This window comes from Spea bombifrons, chromosome 1 (genome assembly GCF_027358695.1).
Source record: "Spea bombifrons isolate aSpeBom1 chromosome 1, aSpeBom1.2.pri, whole genome shotgun sequence".
NCBI classification, from domain to species: Eukaryota; Metazoa; Chordata; class Amphibia; order Anura; family Pelobatidae; genus Spea; species Spea bombifrons.
In genome coordinates, this window is record NC_071087.1 from 107,452,640 (window position 1) to 107,480,518 (window position 27,879).

Here is a 27,879-nt window from a genome sequence, read left to right on the forward strand (position 1 = left end):
GCAAGGCTTGACAAATTGGTGAAATAAAAGACAGCTTGTCAACTTTCCGCTACTTATTGTACAAATACCACCCCTGGTCTGAATATCGGCTGCCCTTAACCATAGACCCCCCGCTACAAACTTGCGTTTTGAAATAAAAATCTAACTTAGAGTAAGCTGTAGTAATGTTTACATGGTGGCTTGGGTATTGCTTGTGTTCTGCTTTCAGAAAGCTCATACATAAAAAGATTCTATAGGGCTATCACTGTCCACAAGCTTATTTTTTACTTTTATTTAAGTAAACAAGATTCACTATCAGACAACATCAGACGTTTATAAAAGAACAATTCTAAAAGCACAACAGGTTCAAATAGTGCATATACATAGAAAGCATAGAAACTAAGTACATGGATGAGGCTAGACATTTTGAATATGATGAACATCTACCGTAATGCTGCGCTATTTTACTAGGACGAGGCGTCACTGTCTTTCACAGCACACACAATAAAAACTCCACATACAACACAGAGAGAGGCGAGACCCAATATAGTAAAGGGCTTTAAGAATATAAGGAGAAAAATAGAATTTGAGGGCAAAAAAAAAAAACCTTCAGACCATCTAGTTTGCACATTTTTGCTGCTGTGAAAACCCAAGTTATTATTTGTCATAATCCAAGCCTTTATCCTAAATGAGAAAACATTTTGAAAGTTTACTGGCTCGCAAAGCAATTTCTAGGAATATCATTTTATCTGCGCGTAAATCAAGAATATTATAAACAAAAACACATGGACTGCAAACATATTAGTTTATTATTCTTGTTTAAAAATAACAGCCAGTTTGAGGTTCCTTTACTCCTCTTCCAGTTTCCTGTGCAATGAAGAAGCATATGTCGTGTAATAAACACCTGCTAATAAGCGACAGCTCGCTCGTCGAGAAAGATATAACAACACAGCTCTGAAAAGCCAGTAAACGTTCCCGTTTGGATAGCTCACTTTTAGTAAGATGATTTACAGGAACTCTAAACCCATTTTGTCTTTTTTTCCATCATTGTAATGAAAGCGAGTTGTGATTCAGTGAGAGACGTTGCCAGTTTCAATGAATAAAGGAGTCACAGCGGAGAAACGGCCTCTTATGCAGAGAACTTTCTGACAATAAATGTCACTGATAGTATATAAAAGCGTGAACAACATTCTCATGATGTCGCTCTACCCACAATAATACATTATTATTATTATCTACTGTCATAAGGTAATAACAGATAAAAGAAAAAAAATTAACTCTTTACGTTAAAAAAGAGCTGCTGCTGACCATTCAATAAGAATTACATTTTTTTAAATGATTCTGAACTCACCATAGCACTATTATATGCCTCACAATCAGCTTGAGGAAGAGAGAGACACACAGTGCCCATGGCAACCTGCATGTGATTGGCTCCCCGAGCAATCACATGCACAGAAATGCCTCCTATTGGCTGCTGCTGGTCTGGCAGGATGACGGTAGCGGAGGACGTAATATTTCATAATCAGATTTACATGCTGGTTTTGCAGGGAAATACTATTACTATGTCCACCCTTAAGGGGTTAAATTTACAAATACAATAATTACGCTATCGATGTGAGGTCCAAAATAACAGTTGTCACAAAGCAAATACAAAAGCTGTATTGATCTCTGTATCACAAAAAAACATCAAGCGTACAATTAGCATTGTCTGAGAAACATCATGCACTGCAGTAATCGGATCTTAGGACCGTGGACATGGAGCGTACAAGGCTTTGTTTGCAAGGGTCACAGTATGGATTGGTTAGATCCAAGGGCCATACAGTATTTTGTAAATAAACAAAATCAAATTGTTCAAAAAAAAAAAGAGGCCCTGATCTATACTTCCCAAATAATGGCAAAGCTCCTGGAAGAAAGGCGGTCTTAAATTTTTCCCCATTGGAAAAAAACAATAATATAATAAAAACATGTGTAATAAAAAAACACAGTAATAAAAAACCTTACGGCTATTGCTTTTGGTGCAGTAAAGGCCCAGCAATAGCAACAGGCTTTATAATTAGGAAGCGGTTACCTAATTATATAGTTTTTCATTATAAAAAAAAAAAAGGGGAAGTGACAGATCTGAAGGGGCGATTTGTTTGAGAAGGTGTTGCAAGCCACACTCTGTTCCTTCATTACACAGGAAAAACAACACGTATACAGTCTTCTGTACATGAGTTTATACAGTGTCTAAAATTCAGGGCATTTCTGGTGAGTACACAATATAATCGCCAGATCCTGAATGATAAAAGTCACGGTGCATGAGGTTGGGTGGCTGCATAAAAACAAATGGGCTCAGCAACTATGTAGAATAAATGTATGTGCCGTGTGTTCTTCTGAGTGTAACCTCTCTAATTAGGCTGCTGTTGTGTTCAGTGCTCTAAAGATCCTTAGTAAATACAAGTGCTAACGGCTACTTAACAAGAAGGATCAACGCGTAACAAACCAACGCCGGCCAATACACCTCACCTTCCAACTGCAATCAAAACGAAAGGGCTCCATTGTCTCCTAGCAGCACATGGCCCGAGATGGACACATCACGTATATAAAATTACATATATGGCTCAACAGGGTTGGGGAAATTCAAGGTAAATTTAGAAACCAGAGTGAACTTTGATATTCAACTTTTATTTAATTTCCAGCAGCATGAAATCTGTCGGAATAAAGGAGATCTCAGAGTTCCTGAAAGCTTATGTGACCTCAGTGCATTTTCTATGTTGGCGCAATAAAAGGCATCAAGTTCAACCAAAGACTCCAGCGTAAGGACACAAAGACCGCACGGGGTCAAGTATAATACCATGCATCATGCTGGCTTTTGCTGTTTTATTCTTGTAAACTGAACAAGAATAAAAAGATAAAGCAAAACAAAAAACACAGGCACATTTTTAAGGTCAGTATGATTTTTTTTAGGTTTTTGGAGGCGACGCTTTCATAATGATCAACAGGTGCCATTAGTAAAATTTTACTAGCCATGGCCGGCAGAATACAGGCATGTATCTAGTCCTGTTGTCTATATACAATTACCCATTTGCAGTGAAACCCGCTGATTATTTATGTTAGAATCATATAGACTGACCTCTTCCAGAACAGGTAATTTATCGTGATGTGTTTGAGTAATTATTATGGGGTTTTCCAGGAAAGGAAAAAAAAAAAAGTACAAACAGGGCTATTTGTAAATTCATGGAACATCTATTTTTGATTGAAGAAAATAACATGTGTGATGGTTACCTTCCACTAATTTCAACGTCGATAAGCTACCTTGAAAAGTCCTTTACACGGAACATTTCGACATGCCCACCAATATGTATTTTTATATCTGAATAGCCTTCGTTGGAAATATCTGTAACATTTACTCATCTGTTTTTCTTCCTGACAAAAGACAGCAACAGAAAAACAAAGCTGTGGTATAAACAAGAAAAAAAATCAAACGAATGAAAAGGTGTGTGTATATATATATATATATATATATATATATATATATATAGCGGCATCATATTCTGCAGCACTGTACAATGGGTACATACACACATATAAGGTTTGAATTACTTTTTGTAAGAAATCAAATATTTCCATGTTTTTTTTTTCTTTTCTTATAAAAGAGAATGTAAGTCACGTGCCACAATATATCAGTCCTGTTATACGCAAGCTTTGTCATTCCACATTAAAGAGTCACTGCATCAGTTTCAGATCCATACTAGGACAGACTAATATATCATCTTAGGGTAGGGGTTGAAGGGTTTTTTTTTTGTGTATTTTATTATTTTTCTATTTTCTTCTTTTCAAAAACCTTCATACATTCTACACGATATGTTTCACTCTGCTTAACCATGCATGTAAAGTAGGCCGAGAAGCAGATTAACAGATGAATCCAACTTTGTGAACAAAGCGATTCCTGTGATTGGCTACAGTGGTGATCATATGATTCTACCACCCACCAGTCAGGCTGCCTCGGTTGTTGGCGTGCTGCTGCAACAAACGATGGGGCAAAGAGGCAATTTCCTTGTGACGTTTCATGCTGTCGCAGCGGTCCTCAAGGGCCTCTGTTTACATGTCGGCAAGGAACATTTCTTTCATTAAAATATATATATATATTAAGTATACTATGATACTTAGGCTATAGCTGGCTGGTGATCATATTTGTCTATAAACAGCTGTAGGTCAGCATTTCTCCAACATACACCTAATAGTGTTAGAAATAAATTCTACCCTCCAACAATCCACCTTTTTTGGGGGTTTATCTATTTAAGGATCATTTTTAGCACCGATACATCAGCACTAGAGTGTAGTGTATTTTGAACCAGTTTTTGCATCAGAAATGTTCTTACAGCGACCGGGCACACTTATGTCTCTCTAGAAAGAAGTAGCATAATAGTCACGCATGTGCAACAGGTTTATATAACTTTATATACGCAGAATGATTACCGGGAAGCCGCTGATGAATGCTACTTAAATGACACCAGCAGCATAACTTGGTTAGTTCTTGGAAAACCTTCCTCCTACACACATCCTTCAGCTCATTTTAATGCTACCTCGTGGAAATGGTCGTGCATCGCACATGCCTCTGACATTTCACATGGTCAGTGCTAAAGCAGGAACTTAACCCTTTCACTACAGCGGATTTTCCCACCGTTTTGACTGAACCATTTTTACAATATGTTTATTGCGTCGTGATTCTTCTTACCCATGCGTACCCATGCATTATAGATTGTAGACAGATGTAGGCAGATTAACACAATGAAAATTAGAGAAACCCAACCTAAATCACATTATAAAACCATGTGCAAGTAATACAGAATTTCCCGTCTTTTTCCCAGTTTCCAGAATCAATATTGCTAGGGTTGTGGCCACCCTGGCACATACTTTCACATGTGGTAGGCTTGCCCTCTGATCTTTCCTGTCTATGGCCCACATTTTGATCTCATTAGTAATGCTTTAGACCTGACCTTACATCCCAGCCCCGAGGCAGCGCTCCTTAGTTAGCTCCCTGATATAGGCTTATGAAAAATGCTTTTATAAACATATTGCTGGGAATCTGACTGCTCTTACCCTATGCATGCGAGCAGCTTGGTGGGAACTGCTGAAGGAATATGGTTGTAAAATGAGTGAACGTCCACACATTATGCATGCAAACTATATCACTGTTCAAGGCTGGTTTGCAGTTAAGCGGTTAAGCTTTTTTTTAAATTACCCTTCTCTGTCAAAACATCTTACTAAATGATTTTCCATACAACCTGGTGGTACTGAACCGTATGGAAAGCAATCCACAATATATATATATATATATATATATATATATATTACAAACACCAGCCTGATATGTGTGACTGCCCGCTATGCTCTTACACGGCAGGCAGCTGCTTACATCCAGTCAGCGGTCACCTGATTGCCCAGCGAGCGGCAGCAAATGTGTATTGTACCTGCTAGCATCGAACCACTAGGCCAATATCAGTTAATGGGAGAGAGATGAATTAATGGGAGGAATGCCCTTTATATATTATATCTGATTTAAATGTGTCAATACAATTACATGTGTTTCTGTAGCGAAGTAACAAATTTGCTTAAATAACGTAAAGCCTATTCCCTACTGCAATATCAATAACTGCCAGGACAGAGGACTCAAACTACGCGTAATAAATTCTTTTCTCCTTCCCAAGTTGTGTAAGTTTTACCACCAATTATATCTAATCTTTCAATTAACATTTGCAGATATAGAATACATATTTTTTTTCATATTCATTTTATGGTTTAATTTGTCACATTTTCAAACCATTTTTGTTGTTTTGGAATGACTCTTGATAAAGGCTACATGCTGAAACTCCCTGCCGTCCCTTTCACCTTTCTGCTCTTAATTTTTGGTAAGTAATAATTCACATAGTTATGACAAACATTACAAAACACTTACAAGTTTGATCAATCTGCTTATGTTTGTTTGTGCATTATCATCTTTATATTTTTTACATTTAGATCTTATGCCCGCTTAATGGTAATGTTAAAATACTTGTGTGACACTGAAATAAGATCGTCTTTAATACCGTTCAAGCAGCCTTATGTCTTAGACCTGTCACTTCCAAGGAATCTTATTATACCTTGCTATGAACATAGCCCTAAAGAGAAATCCTGCTCAGTGCTAGCTACGTTCATATAACCAAGACAGACCTTCTAAATAGCACGCTGACATTGTGCCTACATGATGCGCACTCTAATTTTAACATGCAATAACGTGTCTTCCAATCTTTGTTGATCTATTTAAAAACTTGTAGAGAACCTACTGGAGTTGCTTGTTTTCCCTGCTTTTACACAGTCATGGAATTGTAAATGATATAGTAAATGTTAAAATGATTGTAATCCACCAAGCAGTCTTAAATCAGCGCGATTTCTTTGCAGTCCAATGAAGACGACCCGCAGCCTAATCTGGCATGTGGCTAATAGGGCAGCAGAAGAACACATGCGTATAACATTCATTATTTGGTGCTAAACCACACTACACTGTAGTTCATTTGCAAATACCCAGAAAATCTGTAAAACGCATGTGAGTGAGGATGAGCGGACACTTGGATTGTGTCTGTAGATGATGACCCCCCCCCAATCAGCAATTCTATCCCTGTATAGAATAAAAGCGATGCTGTTATTGAGAAGGTCACATCACGCTGACAATGCCCTGGAAACAAAGCAGTGTCGAAATTGTATCTCCCTGTCCCTGTTCATACTTTATTATTATTTAACAGCAAAACTATATTTCCTTTAAAAAAAAACCTGCTCTGTGCCGTATTAACAGATGGCAAAGACTCTATCTTCATGTTTATGTAATGTTATGCTATCTGACCTGCTTTCACAGTAGAAACTAGGCCACTGGCTCAAGTTTGGTGTAACGCTGCCAACAGAATTTCTGTAACTTCTCAGTCGCACCTATGTCTTGGAGAGAACAGGGTAAACCACATTAAATTAATCAAAACACAATCACAAAGATTTATTTTTTTCCTTTCATGAGAATTTTAGTAGGACTTCTCTCCTTGCTCTACATGTTTTTCTCCTTGAAAATAATGCAGTGAACTGGTTCCAACGTATCTTATGCTTTGCATATAAATCTGCGGGGTCAATTAGGTCCTTCTTGGTACATCTCGTACAACTGCTATTTTTTGTTAGTGGCACATGGTTCCAGAATGCTGTAGCACATTATTTTGTTTACCTGTTCTCGCCAAAGCTTTTGCTTGGGGGCTTACCTTCCGCTGTACTCACTTTCTTCCATACAAGCAGACACACAATCACCTGCCTGATCTTTCTTCCCTCCTTTTTCTTGCTCGATTTGGACTCGATTCATTTGCGCTGCACCTTTTTGGTTGTTCACAGTTTTGATGAGCTGCCAAGTTCTTCAATATGATTAAAATGGGAAAAAAAGGCCATTGAATAAGAGACCTGTAACTAATCACCTAATAGGGTGACCATGACCGTTTCCAGACACTTTTTTTTCTGCTTCTGTAAGCTAGTGACGGATTGCAGTTGTTACGAGGTCAACGAATACATTAATTCCAGGGCAGTGGAAAGTATGTTTGTGAAATGAAAAGGGCTCTTGCTGACATTGCATCACTATTTCTAGACACTGCCTTGAGCCCCAAATAAATTTCTTGCCTTGGATACAAGCCCAAAAAACCATGACCTACTTTCCAATAGGGTGGGAAACAAATAATAAGTATCCTTCAGGGAGCAGACAACCAGAATAGCTTCACTTTTAAAAACAAGAGTTTGAAATCTAAATCTGGGAACATTTTTTTTTTACTTATTTAAGATTTTTTTTCCCCACGATAAGTGTTCTTAGGAAGCCCTGAGGAAAACAGAACACCAGACCGTAACGTGTCTAGTTCAACATCATTGCCTAAATTTACATGATGAACTACCCACAGCATTAGGTCTGTCTTAAAGCAGCGCTGCTATGTCAGGGTAGTTAAAACTGGTGATGATGTTTTGTTTTAATAACTTTTTGTATCGCCATGAACATTGTTTAAGAAACACATTGACAAACCTATATATATCTATTAAGATGGGACATAGCTGAACATAAGAACAACAATGTTTATGTCCCATAACAAGAAATCACTTTCTACCATATATTAAAGAGCTCTGAGGATCCCATCCAGTATGCACAAATACATTTTACACTTTCTAAATAGCGAAGTCTATCATCAGTACATAAATCAACAGCTCACAATAAAAATAATTGGTCACATGGGTCACTTAGAAATATAAATACCAATAAAGTACAATCAGGTCAACATATTTGATTGGGGAAAGTTCCCATTTGGGTAGATTTTCAAAGAATCCTTTAACGAGTGTTCTTCGGAAGTTCTTTTTTCATGACTCTCTCCCAAGGGGATATTTTGAAGTTTTTATGTATCAAATAAAAATATTCCTCCATATGGAATTGATAACTAACTTGTGCCATTATTTCAGCCCAGGATGATACCCCTTACCATACAGAGTTTACTTGCAAATAATATATTAATATATAATTATATAATAATATATTAATAAATTGATTTTATGAATCTTTTTTTTATTATTATTAAGAGGAATATCCATATGGAGTAAGTAAAATGAGATCTTTCCTAAATAAGACTGATAATATTAGTATTTTCTTTCTAAATATGACAAGAAATCATTAAATGTGCACATTCCAGTACAAAATACTCGTAAAATTAATTATATGAATAACACAACTTAAAAGGAGGTGTAGGCAAACTAGCCTCAATATTACTAATAATAATACTAATAATTAATGAGCATTAAACCACTTTTTTTTACCAGGTGATTTAATGGAAAGTCTTTTGTAGCTGATCATGTTGGTGGCGAGTGGGTTTCTAAAACAGCTGTTACAGTGCTAATTATAAAAATTATTAGCACCTTAATAGGTTCCTCTATCCTGATTCACTCTTCTCATTTTGTTATAAACAAGTACAGAGCCCGTTCCAAGAGAGTATATCACATGTACTATCAGCTGAACAAATCTACTGCATTTTGCTGGGGGGGGGTGTCAAAAGGGGCAAATACATATTGGGGGATTCTGCAGAAATTTAAAGGGACAATGCAACCATCATATGCACTCAAGTATATAAGATGGCTGGAGTGTACCTTTAAGAGAAAACCAAAGGCAACATTTCTAAAATGTGAAGATTAAAATGTGTTTGATGAAGTCAGTAACTGATTCATGTCTACATGCGACCATTTATTAATTAAAGCCATTCACTAGATGACTGCAAATGTGATTTCTAAGATCCACTTTAATTCCAAGTGCACCTGCCTTGAATACAGGCACTGTCTGGATGTGGTTACCTCACTGCAATTGCGAAGGGAAGGAACACATATCTGCTCATCTGTTCCACCACACAGTCCTTCGCTGTTGTGTAGAGGGCGTTTATCTCCCTGACACCTCTGTTATTTCCTTTTACATACAAACCAAACGTTTCTTTGTACTCGTTTTATTAATAGGCGGCTTACTGTAAGAAAAACACAGCACACAACATACTTCATGTCTGCTTAGAATACAATGACCAGTCGCTGCATATAATTTCCAGGGGCATCTGTTAACTCTTGGCGTCCAAGAGAGTGAGCCAGGCTCTGTTCATCGCGGCATTTCTGTGCATCCGTTTAGTTCATGCACTTCATCATACGAGCATACAATCAAGGAGTCTGCGTGGCAGATGTCAGCATCATTCCAGTTCCAGATGAAAAGACTTCATCTGTCACAACTACACAGGCTGAGCTTCAGGGAGATCACAAAAATAACTCAGGATTCAACTCCTATGTGATGAAAGTGATGGGCTCCAGTAAAGCCAGCTTTCAAAAGGAAACAATAGCTACGCTAAGACTGTTTAACAAGGAAAAGGGTGTCTAAGACTGAAAATGATACTGTCTCACATCAGACCATTCAGCATGGACAAACAAAAGCCTTGTGCGTCATCTACTATTAAAACATATAGATGAGTACGAACAAAGAGGCTAGGTTGCTCACTAAGGAGGCAGTTAGATACAGAACTACATAATAAGGCCATTAATATACAAGACACACAGCTGTTCTATAAATAAAATGCAAATTCCACTGAGATGCGAGCGGCATGAAACAATTCCACGGAATCTGTAGCTATTCATTCAGCAGTTTTCCTACCCAAATGTGAGTACTGTGATGCACACGTGTAGCAGGGCAACCAAAGGTCAAGCAGGCTATGGGTGTGTGACAGGGAGAAAGGCTACAATGTTTCATGGCCCTCTTAACTAAATCCATGACTGATAAGGAAACGAATCAGAAGATACACAGCAGCTACATTTTTTAAATGTTGTTACAGAACTAGATAGCAACAAAGAAGCATTTCTGTATTCCTACAGGCATGCTGCAGCTCAATGCACACTTATTGAAATGGAATATTAAGACTTAGGATCACTTTGTATGCCAATGATGTCCATGTTCAAACAGCCAGCTTCTGTACTGATAAAATTCTGTTTTCTCTAATTATAAATCACGTGTACTTTGCTTGGATGGTGAATATCGCATTATAACTATGGGTCACTGCCTTTGTCATTTCATAACTATGTGCAGAGTGTAATGTCTTCTTCAGCTTCGGCCAAGTAAAAACGTACCATATCGATACGTTGAGTAGATACAGAAGAGAAGAAATCCAGATGCTAAATGCTGTGGTTACTGTGTATATGACTGTGACAAGTCACAAAACAGAAAAAAAACATGTGCAAACTCTCGGATTATGCCCAAAACATTATTTTAATTGGAAAGAACAAAGTGATCCACAACATGGAACAAACCACAGAATTAACAGAACTTTACAATGTGTGCTGCTTAGTGGTTTGCAAACTGTTATAGTGCATTAATTATATTGTTTTATAAGCTGTCACCACTATATATTATGGTACATCTATTGGTTTAAAAAAGCTTAAAATTCCTACAAAGTCAATCCTAACTTAAAGGGACAGTTTAATGCCTCTGACACACCTACTATAAAATAATGCACATAAAAATAAGACTACTTTAACATGCATTTTTCCAAAATGGGAAAAAAAAATATATATATATATATATATTATATATTAAAGCCCTTAATTGTCACAGAAGACACAGCTCTCCTGCTCCAGGGTCCAACTATTCTTGCCACTGATTGGCTGCTTGAAGCATGTATTCAACTACATGATCAGATCTCTCCCCCCGGTGAACAGATGTCCAACTGCTCGCAGGGTTTCCCGAGCCAGCGGTAGATCTAACTGGAGGTGACGGTTCAACATTTAGCTGAAGGTGTGGAAAGGGGCAAATGCATATGGGGATTCTACAAATGTCCCAATACATTTGAAAGGGACCAGGCAGTGCAATAACCATATGATCATTGGAATGCCCGTTTAATGAGTATGAAGCATACATAGAGACATGGATAGGGACTGCAACCAGTCTTCATATTACCAAAACCAGTACACAAGTACACTTAGAGAATACTCATCACGCTGTATCACAGGAAGCAAAATCAAAACAGGAAGCAAAATCAAAACAGGAAGTTACTTTCTGCTCAAGTATTATATATATATATATATAATCATAAATGAAGTAAGGTCATAACATGACTGATCTTTCTGACCTTGTTTGAAAAGTGATTTTATGCAGAGTTTTTGCACTTTCATCCATGGAATGGATCGTCAACGAAAAAAATAGAAAAGAAAACTTTTGTGTTGGATTTTGCCATGCACACATGGCAAATGAGTACAAGTTGTTAGAACTGGATAGTGATTCAGTCATCACTAGAAAAGCTGTATTGAAAGTCAAATTTAGGAAACACCTTAAAAAACTATTTCGTAAAAATGTATGCATTTAGCTCACGGAACTGTGACATATATAGTGCTGTCCAGCATTAACCATCTTTTTCTTCTGCGCCAGTGGATACCGAAAAGTCCACACATAAAAAAAAACCATAAATTGTGTACAAAAACAATATTTATTGACAGCAACTAACTCTAGAAAAAAAAATTGCATATCGAAGTGCCAAGTCTATTTAATCCAAAAATCCCAGGTGGTGATCAAACCAACACATTGAATCATTAACGAAAGTTAGCATATCTGGGTATGACAAGATTAGTCAGAAAGCAATGTTTACTTTATATCATATGCTTCACTTAAAAGCAACACATTTTGTGAAGATGTGCATTTACATTTCTAATATCTTTTTTTTTACATTGACAACAGAATAAAATGTAATTCTTGAAAGTGACTATCGCTACTGTACAGATAATAAACACATATCCATTCCTCTTTGAAGAGAAACTAGCATTTTGTACACTAGTAAAGTGGCTGCCAAGCCGTACAGTTTACCAAATTACAGTATAGTAATAGCCAAACTATGTATTATATAGGGTCAGCTCAGCTTGCAGGAGAAGCACACTGGGGTTCACCTTTCATCATGCTGAGAAATATCAAGTTACATATAGTTACATATAGTTACATGGTTAATTAAGTTGAAAAAAAGACATATATAGTCTATCAAGTTCAACCATTCTGCAAAACCACATTAGCTGATCCAGAAAAAGGCAACAAATCCACTGAGACAGAAATGGCACCTCAAAGTGAAACGAAATCGTTCTTGACTTTCGGCAGTCAGACTCACCCTAAATCAACATTACTTTGTCTACTTTTACTTTTACTCATGATAAAACTGTATGCATTTCATATCTGCATTGAAATCTTTAATACTCCCACACAGTCATCTAACACTACCTTGTCAAATCCCCAAAGTAAGGTGCACTGAGATGTCATCGTGAGGAACATACACCAATCTAAATCATGCTTAGGCCATGAACAGCTCCCCAGCAGCTGTAGACACATTCATCCGTGGAAGATCTACCTTTTATCTACCCAAGTCTAGTGTTTCAAATATGCAACTTCTCTTGTATACGTGTAAACCTTCATTAGGCTAATCAGTGAAAATATTAGTCATTTTTATACCAAGATGAAAACTAAACCACGGAAGAGTGCATTCAAGAAAGGAAGGTGAAACGTGAATAATATGGAGAACTCCGCAGAAACAATATAGCAGTTCTGAACACAACAGCCAGGTGATTTCTTATTTATGAAATAAATCATTTCTGAATAGGCTTGCTCATTTTTTAAACCATACCTGCTCCAGGAATGATGGCCAGTTTGGTTTCAACCAAACCCATTTTTGCTGATGATGCTGCAAGACAATAAAAAAACATGGTAAATAAGAGGATCAAAAATAATCACTGACCTTGGTAAATTGGACATTATGTGGTTTCAGCTTTTGAGCTTGCAACCACGGAGCTGTTTATTTTACGCAAAACAGTGGTTTTGAGCTATTATGTCTCTCTCAAAAACAATTTGTGTGTTTTGATTACTGGTGTTAGACTCTTCATCGGGACATAACTACAAATAAAACAGTCCACAGGTAGATTTAAGTTTCTTGTTGCCCTAATATTAAATTTTTGTTCCTTCCTGTTTTTTTCTCTGAAAACTATGTAAGAGATCTCTTCAAAACACAAACCAATGTTTTTCCCAGATGGCATATACTTATGTTCTCCCTATACTGCATTGGAGAGTTTTCTCCTCAGAATCTATCTTCAAACAGTGTTGTAAACTGAGTTTGTGATACAGCATCTCCTGACATGAAATGTGTCCAGAAGTTTAGTCCCTAGGGGTGCGGAATAACATATACATATACATATTTCAAATGTACATTTTGCCTGTTCTTAAAGCCTTAGTTGTGACTGGACACATTTACATCCAGATGAACTGTAACATAAGCATCCCGTTGCCAGCAGTTGGGTGCAGGCAGGCAGGAAGTGGTTTGGGGCATGAAATGACACCGGCAGTTTGGAGCCACCATGAACCATTACTAGAGTCAAGATTTCCCCCTTTACCAGGATGTCTGAGGGAAAAAAAGGAAAGGCATAAAGAAAGAAAAGGTATACTATGTGGCTGCATTAAAAACACTGCTGCCTTAAATATGTCTAAAATAATGCCACTAATTGGCAGGCAAAAGGACAGTTCCCCTTTAATGGTAAACATTTCTCTGTGAAAGTGGGGTTTTAGGGTATTTCCAGATATGCTGCTGTATTAGTCATCTCTTACGATGTAACACAGACCCACCAATTCCTGCATTAGTCACTGTCGATCACTGAAGTACATCACTAAAGAGACAGACAACACCATGTACATTCAAAGCCAGGGCCTTCATTGATTTGGCCACGCCAAATGATATAACCCTGTGTGGCGTAAACTGCAAATGATGTATTCAAAGTTCAGTCTGGCTAAATGGTCTGCCACAGCTACACAGCAGGAAATATATTTTACGGAAATAGAGGTTTGTGGGTGGAGAAACAATCTGATGACTGTACATTCCCTAGCTGCCTTAGCTTTTCTCCAAGTCATAAACCTCAAGCATTACAAACATAAGAGCGCTGAATATCCATTTACCATTCAACCAATGAATCTGACACCAGGGACAGCTGCAAAGTGCAAAGGTCCAATTTATGTTATTACTCCTGCTTGTTCATCTTTATTCCAGGACCATGTGTAATGTAAAAGGAGGTTTTCTCATAAGAATGGCGGTGAGTTGTCACCAAATAAAGAAGAGGGGTAGAGCGTTCTATTACAAGGGTCCCAAGCCACTTATTATGGGCATGGTCCGGAAAAGTGTGACAAGTCTTTCCAATTATTATTGGCGTGTCGTGTACCTAAATAGTCATAAAGTTAGAAACACGCGACTGAGGTTTACTGGCCAGAGAGAAATGAAACATTTACAATACAACCAAACGTTATTCATAGAGAACGTTCTGTAGGTTTTTCTCATTTGGTTCCCAGATGTTATTTATTTTAATAGGTCACAGGCTAAAGGAATAGCACAAAACTGTACTTTTAGTTCTTCGCAAAAGGTGTGTGTTTTGTGTGTACAAGTTGAATAATGAATGACTTTAAAGACTGCATGAAACACAAAATATTCAACAGTCACTTTAATAAATTCACCATGAAAGCTAGAAGCCTGAAAGATAGCTATTTGACAGAAAAATGACACATTTTTAAGAAATAATGTTATTATCTGAGATTTACGTTTGGATCGCTATGGCATTTTGTATAACCAGTTATTCCAAGTTTCTCTAATTAGAATGAATAATAACCCCTTTGGGGACCCAAATCCCTTGGCTTTCTAATATATACAGAAACAGTAGACCTTATATTTAGTGTAAACAAAAGAAATGATGTTTCTTAAGATAAAAATACAAATATTCTTATTATACATCTTAGTTACATAAATAGAAATCAATAGGTCAGAAATGTGTCTATGACCATATTAAATGTTTGGATGTATTTATTACAGATATTGAATGAGAACAAGCTTGGCCATTCTCTTCCTGCAACGCCAATGGTAGCATCATGACCCCCCCCTGACACCGATCACATATACCTTCTCATATGATGGCACTATATAAAACAATTATATATATATATATATATATATATATAAAAATATATATATATATATATATTATATGAGTGTTATATTGTTTTCAGTGGTATAGCGTTTTGAAGGTACTTGGCATAGAACCCATGACACTAGGGGTATTTAAAGCATATTTGTAAATATTTTATATACCAAGTGACAGATTATTTCCTTAAGTGTACTCCAACATTTTGAGGTATGAGGAGTAAACTGAGCAGTCCTGGTGTGTGTCTGTCTACCTGCACACAAAGAGTCAATACTTGTGTAATAAAAGATCCAGTACCATAGCCCATGCATGAATGATCGTAAAGTGCGTGCTAAGTGGATTTATATGTATAAACAATGAAATAATTAAATGACAGTGATATAATAAAGCCAAAGGATGGATATTACCTGCAACGATGATGTCACAAGCCAATGCCATCTCCAGGCCTCCTCCTAAAGCAACCCCATCCAAAGCAACAATAGTGGGCATTGGAAGATTTGCTGCAAAAGATCAGAAAAGACATACATTTAAACCTAATCCTGAAAATGTTTGATGTGCCAGCATTTTATGATATTGTAAAAATATGACAGAAAATTCCAGACATCGTACTGCATACCTCCCAACTGTCAGGACGGTAAGCATGGGACGCTACGGGGTTATCTCCAAATCCCCCACATTGCCAGCTGCTACATATTTCAAATTCTGCATATATTTCCCTTTCCGAGATGTCAGAAATGACCCAAGCATCATTAGCAGCAAATGTATGAAAATTTTTTGGCGCTGGCTACACAAGCTGTCTTGGATATATAATTACAATCTGAAGTGTGCTTCTAATCGGCAAAGGATCAAACAAACTCTTTGTCTGCTTTGGAGTCAGGGTTGGCATCTCAGCTCCATTCATATTACACAAATGATTCAGTATTTTGTTTTCCTTTCGAAAAGTCCTTCAGTGACAATAAGAGTCCAGAAAAAAAGTATTTTGCAACACAATACTCTCTGCGGAAACTGTTACATAAAATATATGTAACCGTTTCTCTATAAGTTACAGTAAGGTTCTTGGCATGCTTTGGCATAACAAGAAGTAGGACAGAATTGCACAACAGGAAAATCTTGAACCAACATAAAAGGACCTTAACAAGTTATATCATCTCCTACACTACCATATAACTGGTTTGTTTATATTGCTGGGTTCTGAATAGAGCTGAAACAACGAATCGATAAAATCGATAATAATCGATAACGGAAATCATCGATAACGATTTCCGTTATCGATTAATCGAGTGATCAATTCGTTGTTGGAGCACTCGGCTCCTTTTACTTACCTCCGCGAGCGTTCCCCGCTTCTGCTCCACGCTCTGCAGTCTCCGCCTTCTTTTAGCTACGTGACGGATGTGACGCGTTCCGGAGGTAAGTATTCTTCATGTCTATGTGCACGGATCGCACAGAGCCACTCGCACAGAGCGAATCGCTCTGTGCGAATGGAGCCACTCGCACAGAGCGGTTCGCTCTGTGCGAGTGGCTCCATTCGCACAGAGCGGTTCGCTCTGTGCGAGTGGCTCCATTCGCACAGAGCGGTTCGCTCTGTGCGAGTGGCTCCATTCGCACAGAGCGGTTCGCTCTGTGCGAGTGGCTCCATTCGCACAGAGCGGTTCGCTCTGTGCGAGTGGCTCCATTCGCACAGAGCGGTTCGTGAGTGTGGGTGCAGGACAGAGTGGGGGTGGGGGTGCAGGGCAGAGTGGGGGTGGGGGTGCAGGGCAGAGTGGGGGTGGGGGGTGCAGGGCAGGAGACTGGGTGCAGGGCAGAGTGGGGGTGGGGATGCAGGGTGTGAGTGTGGGTGCAGAGCAGAGTGGGAGACTGGGTGCAGGGCAGAGTGGGGGTGGGGATGCAGGGCAGGGTGTGAGTGTGGGTGCAGGGCAGAGTGGGTGCAGGGCAGAGTGTGAGTGTGGGGGCAGGGCAGAATGTGGGGGCAGGGCTGGGTGCAGGGCAGAGTTAGAGACTGGGTGCAGGGGCACAGTGCAAAGTGCTGGGTGCAAAGTGCCAGTGCTGGGTGCAAAGTGCCAGGGCTGGGTGCAAAGTGCCAGGGCTGGGTGCAAAGTGCTGGGTGCAAAGTGCCAGGGCTGGGTGCAAAGTGCAAAGTGCTGGTGCAAAGTGCTGAATGCTGGGTGCAAAGTGCTGGATGCAAAGTGCCAGGGCTGGGGCAAAGTGCTGGGTGCAAAGTGCTGGGTGCAAAGTGCCAGGGCTGGGTGCAAAGTGCTGGGTGCAAAGTGCTGGGTGCAAAGTGCTGGGTGCAAAGTGCTGGGTGCAAAGTGCAAAGTGCTGGGGCAAAGTTTCTTGAACAGTAATAGTCCACCTCTTTTCAGAATGTTTGGGGTTATTTTGTTTCATAAATATTGTGTTTGGGTTCTTGTACTTTGAAAATATTGTTTTTTATTACATCATAACAAAATAAGAATGTTAATGTAAATTTTAAGTTGTTTTTTAACATCCAGTTCATTAAATTCTTTTAAATAAACGAAAAATTTGCATATTGTTTTTTTTATCCGATTAATCGATTAATCGAAAAAATAATCGGCCGATTAATCGATTATTAAAATAATCGTTAGTTGCAGCCCTAGTTCTGAATGCCCCAAAGCTCTATAGTAAACAGTACAACTATTAGGAATGGATAGGACTGTGTGATTGAATCCCAATACTTATGCTCGAGATGAGTTTTTGAATGGCATTTGCAGTACCAATTTGTTGGGCGTGTACTGATTCCTAGCATTATTGAATGCGCGTAATAGTCCTTTCAGCAGCACTTCAAAATCTGTATTCATTTGATTTTAGGGTTACGCATGTCCCCATTAACGTGGGATGTATCATACACAGCACCAATGTAATACAGCTTATACACCATCATACCACTTGACAGTAGATAAGAACCATTTAGCCCATTTAACCTCCTCATTTTTTCCTGTTGTAAGAATTGGCCCTTAGTCTGGTCTCAGATTTGGGATAATATTATGCCAATCCCATGCATGTTTAAATTCCCTCAACATACTAACCTCTATCACTTCTGCCGGGAGGCTGTTCTACCCATGCACAGCCCATTCAGTAAAATAAAACTTCCTCACATTACAGCTAAACGGTTGACCCTCTAGTTTTAGATTATGACCTTTTGTTTTAATGCCACTCATCCTTTGAAATGAACGTCCTTCCTGCACTTGGATCCTTTAAATCCCCTACTCTTTCCTGACAATGTTTTTACTGCAACCCATTCTCCTTTTTAGAAGCCCTTTTCTGAACTCTCTTCAAAATGTCACCATGCTTCTGGAAGTGAAGTCTCCAGAACTGTGCACAATATCTAGCAGAGGTCTGAACAGAGATCTATAAAGTGGCAGAACCTCCCTCTTTTTGCTACTGATGCCTGTGGCTATACAACCCAGCAGCGTGATTGTGTTTTCTGACACTTTGTTACATTATTTTATTATTATTATCTATCGTTTTATATAGCATCATCATATTCTGCAGCACTGTACAATGGGTAACCATGACATTACAAGTAGTATATAACAAAACAATTCAATTTACAGATACAAGGGGTAAGGCTCGTCAAACAAGCTTACGATCTAGAGGGAGTTAGGGAGTATTACACAAGTGCCACAGTTAAGGATGTTAAGTATTGTCCGAAAGCAGGAGAGGTACTAGGAAAGGTGAGTTAAGGAAAATTGGAGGATGGACATCAATGCCTAAATTTGTAGGTGTCCCAAAAGAAGTGGGTTCTTGAGGGATTTTTTGAAGGATTGAAGGCAGAGGAAAAGGCACATGACAGATGGAGATCAGTGGATCAGTGGAGAGACCGGGTGGGAGTGTATTTGGAGATGAGTCAGGAGATGTAAGTAGGGGAACCCCAATGTAGAACTTTGAAAGTAAACATAGCTGTGTTGAATTGCAGTGCAGCATTTAAGAAACACATTTGTATCAGTTCAGAGATACAGTTTGTAGCAAATTCTAAATGTTGTTTTACTTTAACGCATACAATACATAATAAGTAGTTTTCTCTCAAAAATCCCTATAATTAAAAAAAAACAAAACAATAATCCATCTGGCTTTGCATGCCCAGCCCATAGACAGCTTGTATCTCATTCTTTAAAAATATCCACCCCCACAGACCAGCTGAACCTCAGGCAAAAACGATAAAAGTAGTCACTGCTATTAGTTCACGGGACACCTAGTAAGCGAGGTTTAAAGAATTACTGCTAAAGGCTGCATGTGCAGTATATGTTCGTTTATTACTAGAACAACACAGCTTCTTGGAAACATTCAATATTTTACTGCTGTTATCAGCCCTGGTGCATAGTTTTTAGATAACTATTATTGTTTTGGTTTTTTCCTCAGTTGGATTTATAAACTAAACTGTGAGTTCTTTCCCAGCCCTTCTCAGGAATAACTTCCTAATGCATAGTTATCTAGATACGTTTTCGTCTTCCTTCCACTCACTGTTTGGTGTATAAACCTCAGTATTACATCCTTTTCCACACATAGAGCTAATACATGCCATATTTTAAAACCAAAATATTTTGCCACTGTTATTGTACTTGCTGATTGCCATTGTTAAGCCAATATACACGCACAATATATGTATTGCCAATATCTAGACATATCACATTAACTAATGTACATAGACACATACATGCATTTCATTTCTACTTCTGTTACATAACACAAAATAACACTTTATAACATCATTATTTTTAGTCTGTACATTGACATTTGGCCAGTTATGCCATTTAAACCCATAGGATTCTGAAATTTCCTTGTAGGGTGAAGTTGAAGAATTTACTCCATACTCGCTATAGACTCCAACCCATATGCACCAGAGACCAGTAACTGAATGAGAGAGAGAATACACACAGCTTAGAGAATAGAACCCTAAGCAACTATGGATCTCGAGAAAAGCCTGAAAACCGACTGCCTAAATAAAGTACAGAACTCTAGATTGTGCAAACAGCACACAAGTGTAATACTTACTAATGAACAAGTAAAAATAATACATCTGCAGCTGGTCTAAAAATAATGCAAGAAAACCACATGTTATTAAAGAAAAAAACAGGAACTGGTTTGTATCTAATGTCAAGCGCATCAATTCAACTCGCAAACCACAAAGAAGAGTTTAAAAAAAAATAAAAAAATATGACACCCTTAAGCTAAATAAAGGGTCATGTGACTTGGGTTTTATGATATAGCAGGGACACACAGATATGCGATTTTGTATTTGAAACTGCCTTAAATCCATTAAGCCTAAAATGACTTCAAGTCTGTTGCAAGAATAGCTTTACAGCTATTAAGAGTGGTGGGGCTTTGGATAATATTTTGCCATTTAGCTATAAAGATATCATGTGATTAATGTTAGTATGTCCAGGCACAGAACGGTCTGTTCCAAATCTGTTGCATTCTCGCAGCCAGAACAAGATGCGGAACACGAGAAAAAGTGAGGATATTCTGTGGAAGCTTTAAAAAATATTCTTGTCAGCAGTTTGCAGAAAGTGGTTAATACAACATGATACACATAATATATTCTGCATACAACATCACCGATATACTGTTACATTTAGTATACATGTAATGTGATTAACTAGCGCAGGAGTGATTTCGTACAGTTAATAGACATTTCAAGGGAAAGAAACCGTATCTGATCATCAAAACTCTGAAAATATCTTAACTGAATCTTTAAAGTGATCTGAATGCTTGCAGATAAAAAGGGAATATTTTTAAGGACCATAGTGTTGACAGTAAAGAGTATTTGTAAATCAGGTTTACAGTAACAAAGCTTGGACTGTTTTGGTTGGAGGTGGTAAAGGCTCTATACAAGCATTGTAGTGTAAATCTCTTATGCCAACATCATTCCAAGAACAGATTTGAAGCGGGCAGTATTGAGGTTTATACAGTAAGGGAATGTAAACATGCGCGGGATATGAATGGGGATTTAATAAGGTTTAGGCTAAGTGGGCTGAATGGTTCTTAGTTGCCATCAAATGTTATCTTTCTATTTTGTTTGTGTATTAGAAGATAATGCTGAGCCAAACATCACACCAAAGGCTACATACTGGCCTTAAGGTGTGTAAACAGTTTTCCCCCCCAGTTCTCGATTACTGAAGTTATTAGAATCGACACACATTTAGTGGATAGACATGATTATATAGTTTACATAATCCACCTGCCTTGTGATGTTGGCCATGGATGAACAAAACAGGTAATGCTAGGAATGACAAAGAAAATGTGTTCTTTTTGATGCATTGTCAGGAAGAAGACATAAAATGGGCCAGATCATCAGGTTTCTAGAACTTTTAGACACATTGTAATCTAATTTATTTTCATAGTTTCAAAGGATATAAAAATGTGTCCTTTTTTACGCTTTTAATCGCCACATCAAACAGGTCATCTTATATTATACAAGGTGTTTACGTGCTACAAACATAGTGATCGGCTTCAAAATATTCAATAAAAAAGGAGTTTCCAAAAAAAGGGTATTTACAACAAAGTAACATGATGACTCACAAGGGATATATGGTCCATCAAGTCTGCATCGCCCACCACTCCCTTCAAATGCCAGTTGTACTTTAATCAAACGGTATCTGGTATAGACGTCAACATGACACATACAGTAACTTCTTCCCACAAAAGGGGAAAGTAAGATTACATGTGACAAATGGTCAGAAGATAAAACAGATGGCAGGTAGAATGAAGCGCTTTAACCCAGAAGTGTCCCTGGTATCCATCCCATGGAGTTGCATATTGTGTCCGCCAAGTTCCATCTCAAGCTCAGAACCTGAGCACAGCAGCACCCCTGCACCCCTTTATATTCCAACTGATCACAATCACATTGCCTTACTTAACTTTTATACACACTATCTGCCCTGTTTCAAGTGCACCCTTAGATTGTTATCTAGAGAAGTTTCTTTTCCAGAAATCTCGAGACTGCTTTTAATTCTGTATTTTGTATGTTTATATGTGACTTTGTGTGTATACTTTGCATGTGTAGAACATGTACTGTTATTTATTTGTGAACGCTGATGTTATAACAATGGTCTTCCAGGCCATTTATTTTCTATAACAGTTTCAACAAACCATAGGCGATTTGATCACAGCAATTTCTTGATTCCTCTTTTAAGCTTAAACTGCTCTGAAAAATCTTAGCTTTGCATATCTAGCCCCTGCTGTCCCATTTTATTTAAGGAGAACAGGTAGGCTTTGTTGGTGGCAGAAAAGCCAGAGATAAGCCAATTCCGGTCCTAGATATTAATTGAAGAAATTTGATCAAGTTTAACGTGGCAGTGGCCTGGGCATCAACATAATGTCTTGGATAACAAGTTTGCACTCACACCTCGGTCAGGGATGCCCCCTTACCCCTATTCTGTTGGTACTCATTTTGGAGCCCTACTGGAGATCTGGGCTAATCCTGATATTAGAGGGATAAATATGAAAGATCATAACCGCAAATGAGCTGCTTATGCTGGTGATGTTTATTTTTTAATTCCTAACCACATATTATGCTGTCTCAGATACTATTCTATACTTATTGGGGGATGTGTCTGGTTATATATCCTGGGGTGCCGGTCTACATATGGGGGGGGGTCGTTTGTTTTTTGACCCATTGGATTATGTGTTTTTGCTGATATACACATTCTTCTCCGTATGTCTAAATGTGGATATGTGATTTCTCACGCATAAGACTAGGGCTTGTATTCTAAAATCCCTTCCTTTATTGGACCGTACCGTGCATTTGTATCTCTTTGTATTTGATGCAAAAAAAAAATGTAACAAACAGAATAAAAAAAAAAGAAAACTGAACAATGATACATGGAAATGAAATGTCTGTACAATATTCAACACGTAAGTGCAAGGCAAATGATTTATCTACGGAAACCATTGCAGATATTTTGAATGATGTAACATGGCAACCAAATCGCTAGTATAGAAATAAGGAAAAGCTGCCAAGGAACTAACAACTGCTAATGGAAAATTGATACATCATTCTATTATTTAGCCCTAAGAAACACACACAGACAGACAGACGCACATTAAGGAAGGGACTAAAACAAAGTCTTGTTATGTGATAAAGGCTGGTGACGTAACACTGTGGCACGGGGATTATGTCCGCTATCTAAAAACCATCATCATCACCTACGGCCTTTCAGCTTTCGTTGAACTAAAACTCCCATCATCCTCAGCAAGTCATCCTAAGAGAGATCAAGTATTGGTCATTTTGTGTCTATTTCTTTATATATAGTGATGTATGTAAGTCTCGATTCTCCTGTCAGAAAGGTTTAGTTAAGGTTGAGAGCCCAATAGCTTCAGGTCAGCTTCCATTTTCAACTTTCCAATCTGCATATTAACAACAAAGAAATACGATAAAAAAAAGAGGCCAATCACTGAAGTTTTATACCTCACCCGCGGTCACCAAAAGTATAACAATAACTGAATGCTTTCAACTGTCCTTGTGACAGATCCATTTTGCAGAGGTGACCACAGCTGAACCAATGCCTAGGAGAAGCTCGCGTTACAAATAACTACAGTTTTATTTTTCCAGTGAATAATTATTTATGAACTCCCTGAGCTGAAGAGTTACTTGGCACAATCGGAAAAAATGGTTTTATTTTTAGCAGTAGTGCAGTATTTTTATCTCGAAGGAGCCAGAGTAAGGTTGCAACCTTGAAACATCAAGAAAATCTATAAGAGTGTATGATGGAAATGTGCTGATTATTACAATGCGGTCTCGTGGACAGAATACAAAACAACAACTGGCTTTTCAGGAATCGATCTATTACTGATGGAAGAGAACAATGTAGGCTCATCAGGTTACGGCAATAGAAAACTGAAATTGTCACGTGAAAAGGGCTTGTGTACATCTCCAGCAGCAATATTATCCCATAGAGATCGCCTGCAGGGCATTGGGTGTTCATTCATCTCCATTCACATCGCTGGCTGATCCTTTATTGAAAAATAAAAACCATGCCATCAAATCCAAAAAACACTATTTCATTGGCACATATATAAATTATTAATTTTGTATTTGGATAATTAGAAAGAAATACACTACTCAAAATAAAAAGTGGCCAAAGGCCATGATACTGTGTAACGTTATGGCAATGTGACACATTCCATAGAAGCCTGCAGTGATATTCTTGTTAAGACAATAGAACGCTGACCCTATTAATGTTTCATCACCACGGCACACGCACATGACCTTAGTCAGACACAGATGCTCAAGGTCACTGTACAGATCTCCAGGCAATGGCAGTAACAAGGAGGCTAAGGGCTTAATTACTCCAAGTCCCTGACAAACTGCGATTTAAAAGTGTCTTCACTTCTCACAGCTACAACGGAATCTGTTCAGACAGTGAAAGGCAGCTTCTCCAGTGCCATACGTGCACAGAAACACACTAACGCTGGTGCCATCACAATCTATATCATTGTATACACTAGTTCATAGATATTAGAAACATGTTATTTTATAACACAAAGACCCACATGATAAGGGGGTAGTGCAGGCAATAGATTACAAAACAAAAAAGGCTTGAGCATGTTAAATCCCCTAGAAGCACAAGGCATGTGAAGTGTGAGGCATGAAGCCTTTCGCCGCTGAACAAGCATGATATCCAAACAGGTTATCATCGTGTACGGTAAGCACGCAGATCATATTACTGAAATTTACAATACAAGAGATGTTTCAACATGGTTATATTTAGGGTATTGATTAAATCCTCTTGATCTCTTCTACTGCAAAACAAACCCCTCAGCTGTTGGACCTAAGAAGAGATAATTACAATTATATATATATATATGAGACACTTAAAATATTTCTCAGCCTTTTCCAGCATGACAAATTAATCAAGCGTTCTATAACACTCAATACTTTAATCTATACTATTAGCCGCTCCATGCCTGCCAGCACTTGTTAACACAAGGCAATCAGAGGATAACCGCATTACAAAAACACGGATTAAAGTTAATACTACATGTTTTATTTATATAGCACCAGCAGATTCTGCAGCGCTGTACAATAGGCTATAGGTACAATAGCAATAAACATTGATAAAGGGAGTGTAGGACTGTGGCCATCAGACCTTATAATCGGGGCTTCAACACATGGTTATTTTTTATATCTATATACATATCAATTTTATATATCAAATATACCGTATTTCCCCATGTATTAGACGCACCTTTTTTTTTAGAAAAATTTGGGGTCTAAAAACTGGGTGCATCTTATTCAGTGGTGCTAGATTTTTTACTTTTTTCCGGAAAGGGGACCTGCTGCTTCTGTGCGGCGACACAGAAACAGGAACTAAGCGGAGTCATATGATGTACATTCACGTGACTCCACTCAGTTCCTGTTCGAGCAACGCAGAGGGAAACAGCGGCCCCCACGGTAGTCTGCGAGACGCACCAGAAAATCTGCAGTTCAGGGTGGGGGAGTAAATGAATGAATATATATATATATATATATATACCGTATTTGCTCGATTATAAGACGACCCCGATTATAAGACGACCCCCCAAAATCAAAATATTAATTTAGGAAAAAAACAAAAAGCCTGAATATAAGACTACCCTATAGGGAAAAAGTTTTACCAGTAAATATTAATTAATGTAAATTATTTTCATGTTTAATAAAAGCTATGATTGAGAAAAATATATTTTTTAAATTTCCTTTTATTTGCCAACCTGCCCCCCCCAGTTATGCCACTCTGCCCCCAGAAATGCTTTATACCCCCCTATTTGCCACTCTGCCCCATGATATGCCTTATACCCCTGTATGCCACTCTGGCATATAGGGGGTTAAAAGGCATATCATGGGGCTGAGTGGCATATAGGGGGGTATAAAGCATTTCTGGAGGTAAACAGGCATATCATGGGGCTGAGTGGCATATAGGGGGTTAAAATGCATTTCTGGAGGTCCAGAAATGCATTTTAACCCCCTATATGCCACTCAGCCCCATGATATGCCTTTTAACCCAGCATGTACTGGCTGCCTTGGCTTGATAGGAGTGTGATTGCTGTTAGCAGTTTGATATATATATATATATATATCAAACTGCTAACAGCAATCACACTCCTATCAAGCCAAGGCAGCCAGTACATGCTGGAACCTGGGGATGATAGCAGTGGGATTACAGCCTCCATATGCCATGCTACAACCCCCACCCCCCTTACACATCCATGCTATCACACACACACTCACACTCATTCACAAACATTTAAATACTCATTCATTCCCTTAATCACACACACTTCACACATACTCAAAAACCCTCCCCCACCCCCTCACCTGAACTGCAGATCTCCCACTCGCAGACTTCTGCAGGGGACCGGCTGTAGCAACTTCTCTGGCCCCGCCCTCAGAGGAGGGAGGGGGGAGATAGAGTTCTGTGAGGACGCTGCAAGCTTCCTGCCCTGCTTCTAACAGAAGAGACGCTGCTCGCGACCGGTAAGCAGCATGGCGCCAGCATTTTTTGGGGGTCTGATTAGAAGACGACCCCGATTATAAGACGAGGGGTATTTTTCAGAGCATTTGCTCTGGAAAAAACCTCGTCTTATAATCGAGCAAATACGGTATATGTGTGTGTGCGTATGTGTTTTAGCATGGATGCGTGTGTAGGGGGCACAGGGAGGGAGGCTGAAAGTGATGTGCATGTACTGGCTGCCTGAGCATGATAGGAGTGTGATTGCCATAATTTCGGGCCCCAAAATTAAGGTGTGTCTTATACATGGGAGCGTCTTATACTTGGGGAAATACGGTATATACAGTGGATATAAAAAGTCTACACACCCCTGTTAAAATGGCAGGTTCTTGTGAAGTTAAAGAACGAGACAAAGATAAATCATGACAGAACTTTTTCCACCTTTAATGTGGCCTATAATGAATTAGCTTATCTTGTGAAGTTTACATTTACTTTTGAAATTACACTTTTACTTTAAGTGGGGGTAGACAACCAAGCCTTTTCAACAAGCAAATAACTGCTTCATTTATTAATTTTGAGTAATGATGCTCCTGCAATGTGGGCCTTAATGACCTATTCCTAATGCTGCTTAGTAAATTCTAACATAAAATGCAGGGCATGGAAACCAGTTCTGGTTTAAGTATGTATATAAATGTGTTTATCTTGTACAATGTCACAAAGCCCTGCTTATCACACTGCAGTTACTGGAACATGACACAGTAAAGTTCCCCTGCTTTATCGTAGATTGAGCTCAAAAGCTTACAGACACCAAACGCGCTACTATATTATTTATAACAATTGCAATTTAGACCAAAAAAGGCCAAACATGGGGCAGAGTTGAACAGTTGTAAGATGTCTACTTACAAAACACACTGTGTGCCAGTAGTAGAGTATGAGCTCA

General features: G+C 38.5%; 1 protein-coding gene across 1 annotated transcript in view; it reads right to left on the reverse strand.

Annotated features, from left to right (window-relative positions):
- Positions 1–27,879, reverse strand: part of AUH (AU RNA binding methylglutaconyl-CoA hydratase) — a 90,453-nt gene that overhangs the window by 26,720 nt on the left and 35,854 nt on the right. The window contains exons 5-6 of the mRNA XM_053467825.1: positions 15,903–15,995; positions 13,170–13,226 (exon numbers count right to left, since the gene is read on the reverse strand). Coding sequence (XP_053323800.1) covers positions 13,170–13,226; positions 15,903–15,995 — 150 coding nt within the window. The remainder of the gene's footprint in view (positions 1–13,169; positions 13,227–15,902; positions 15,996–27,879) is intronic.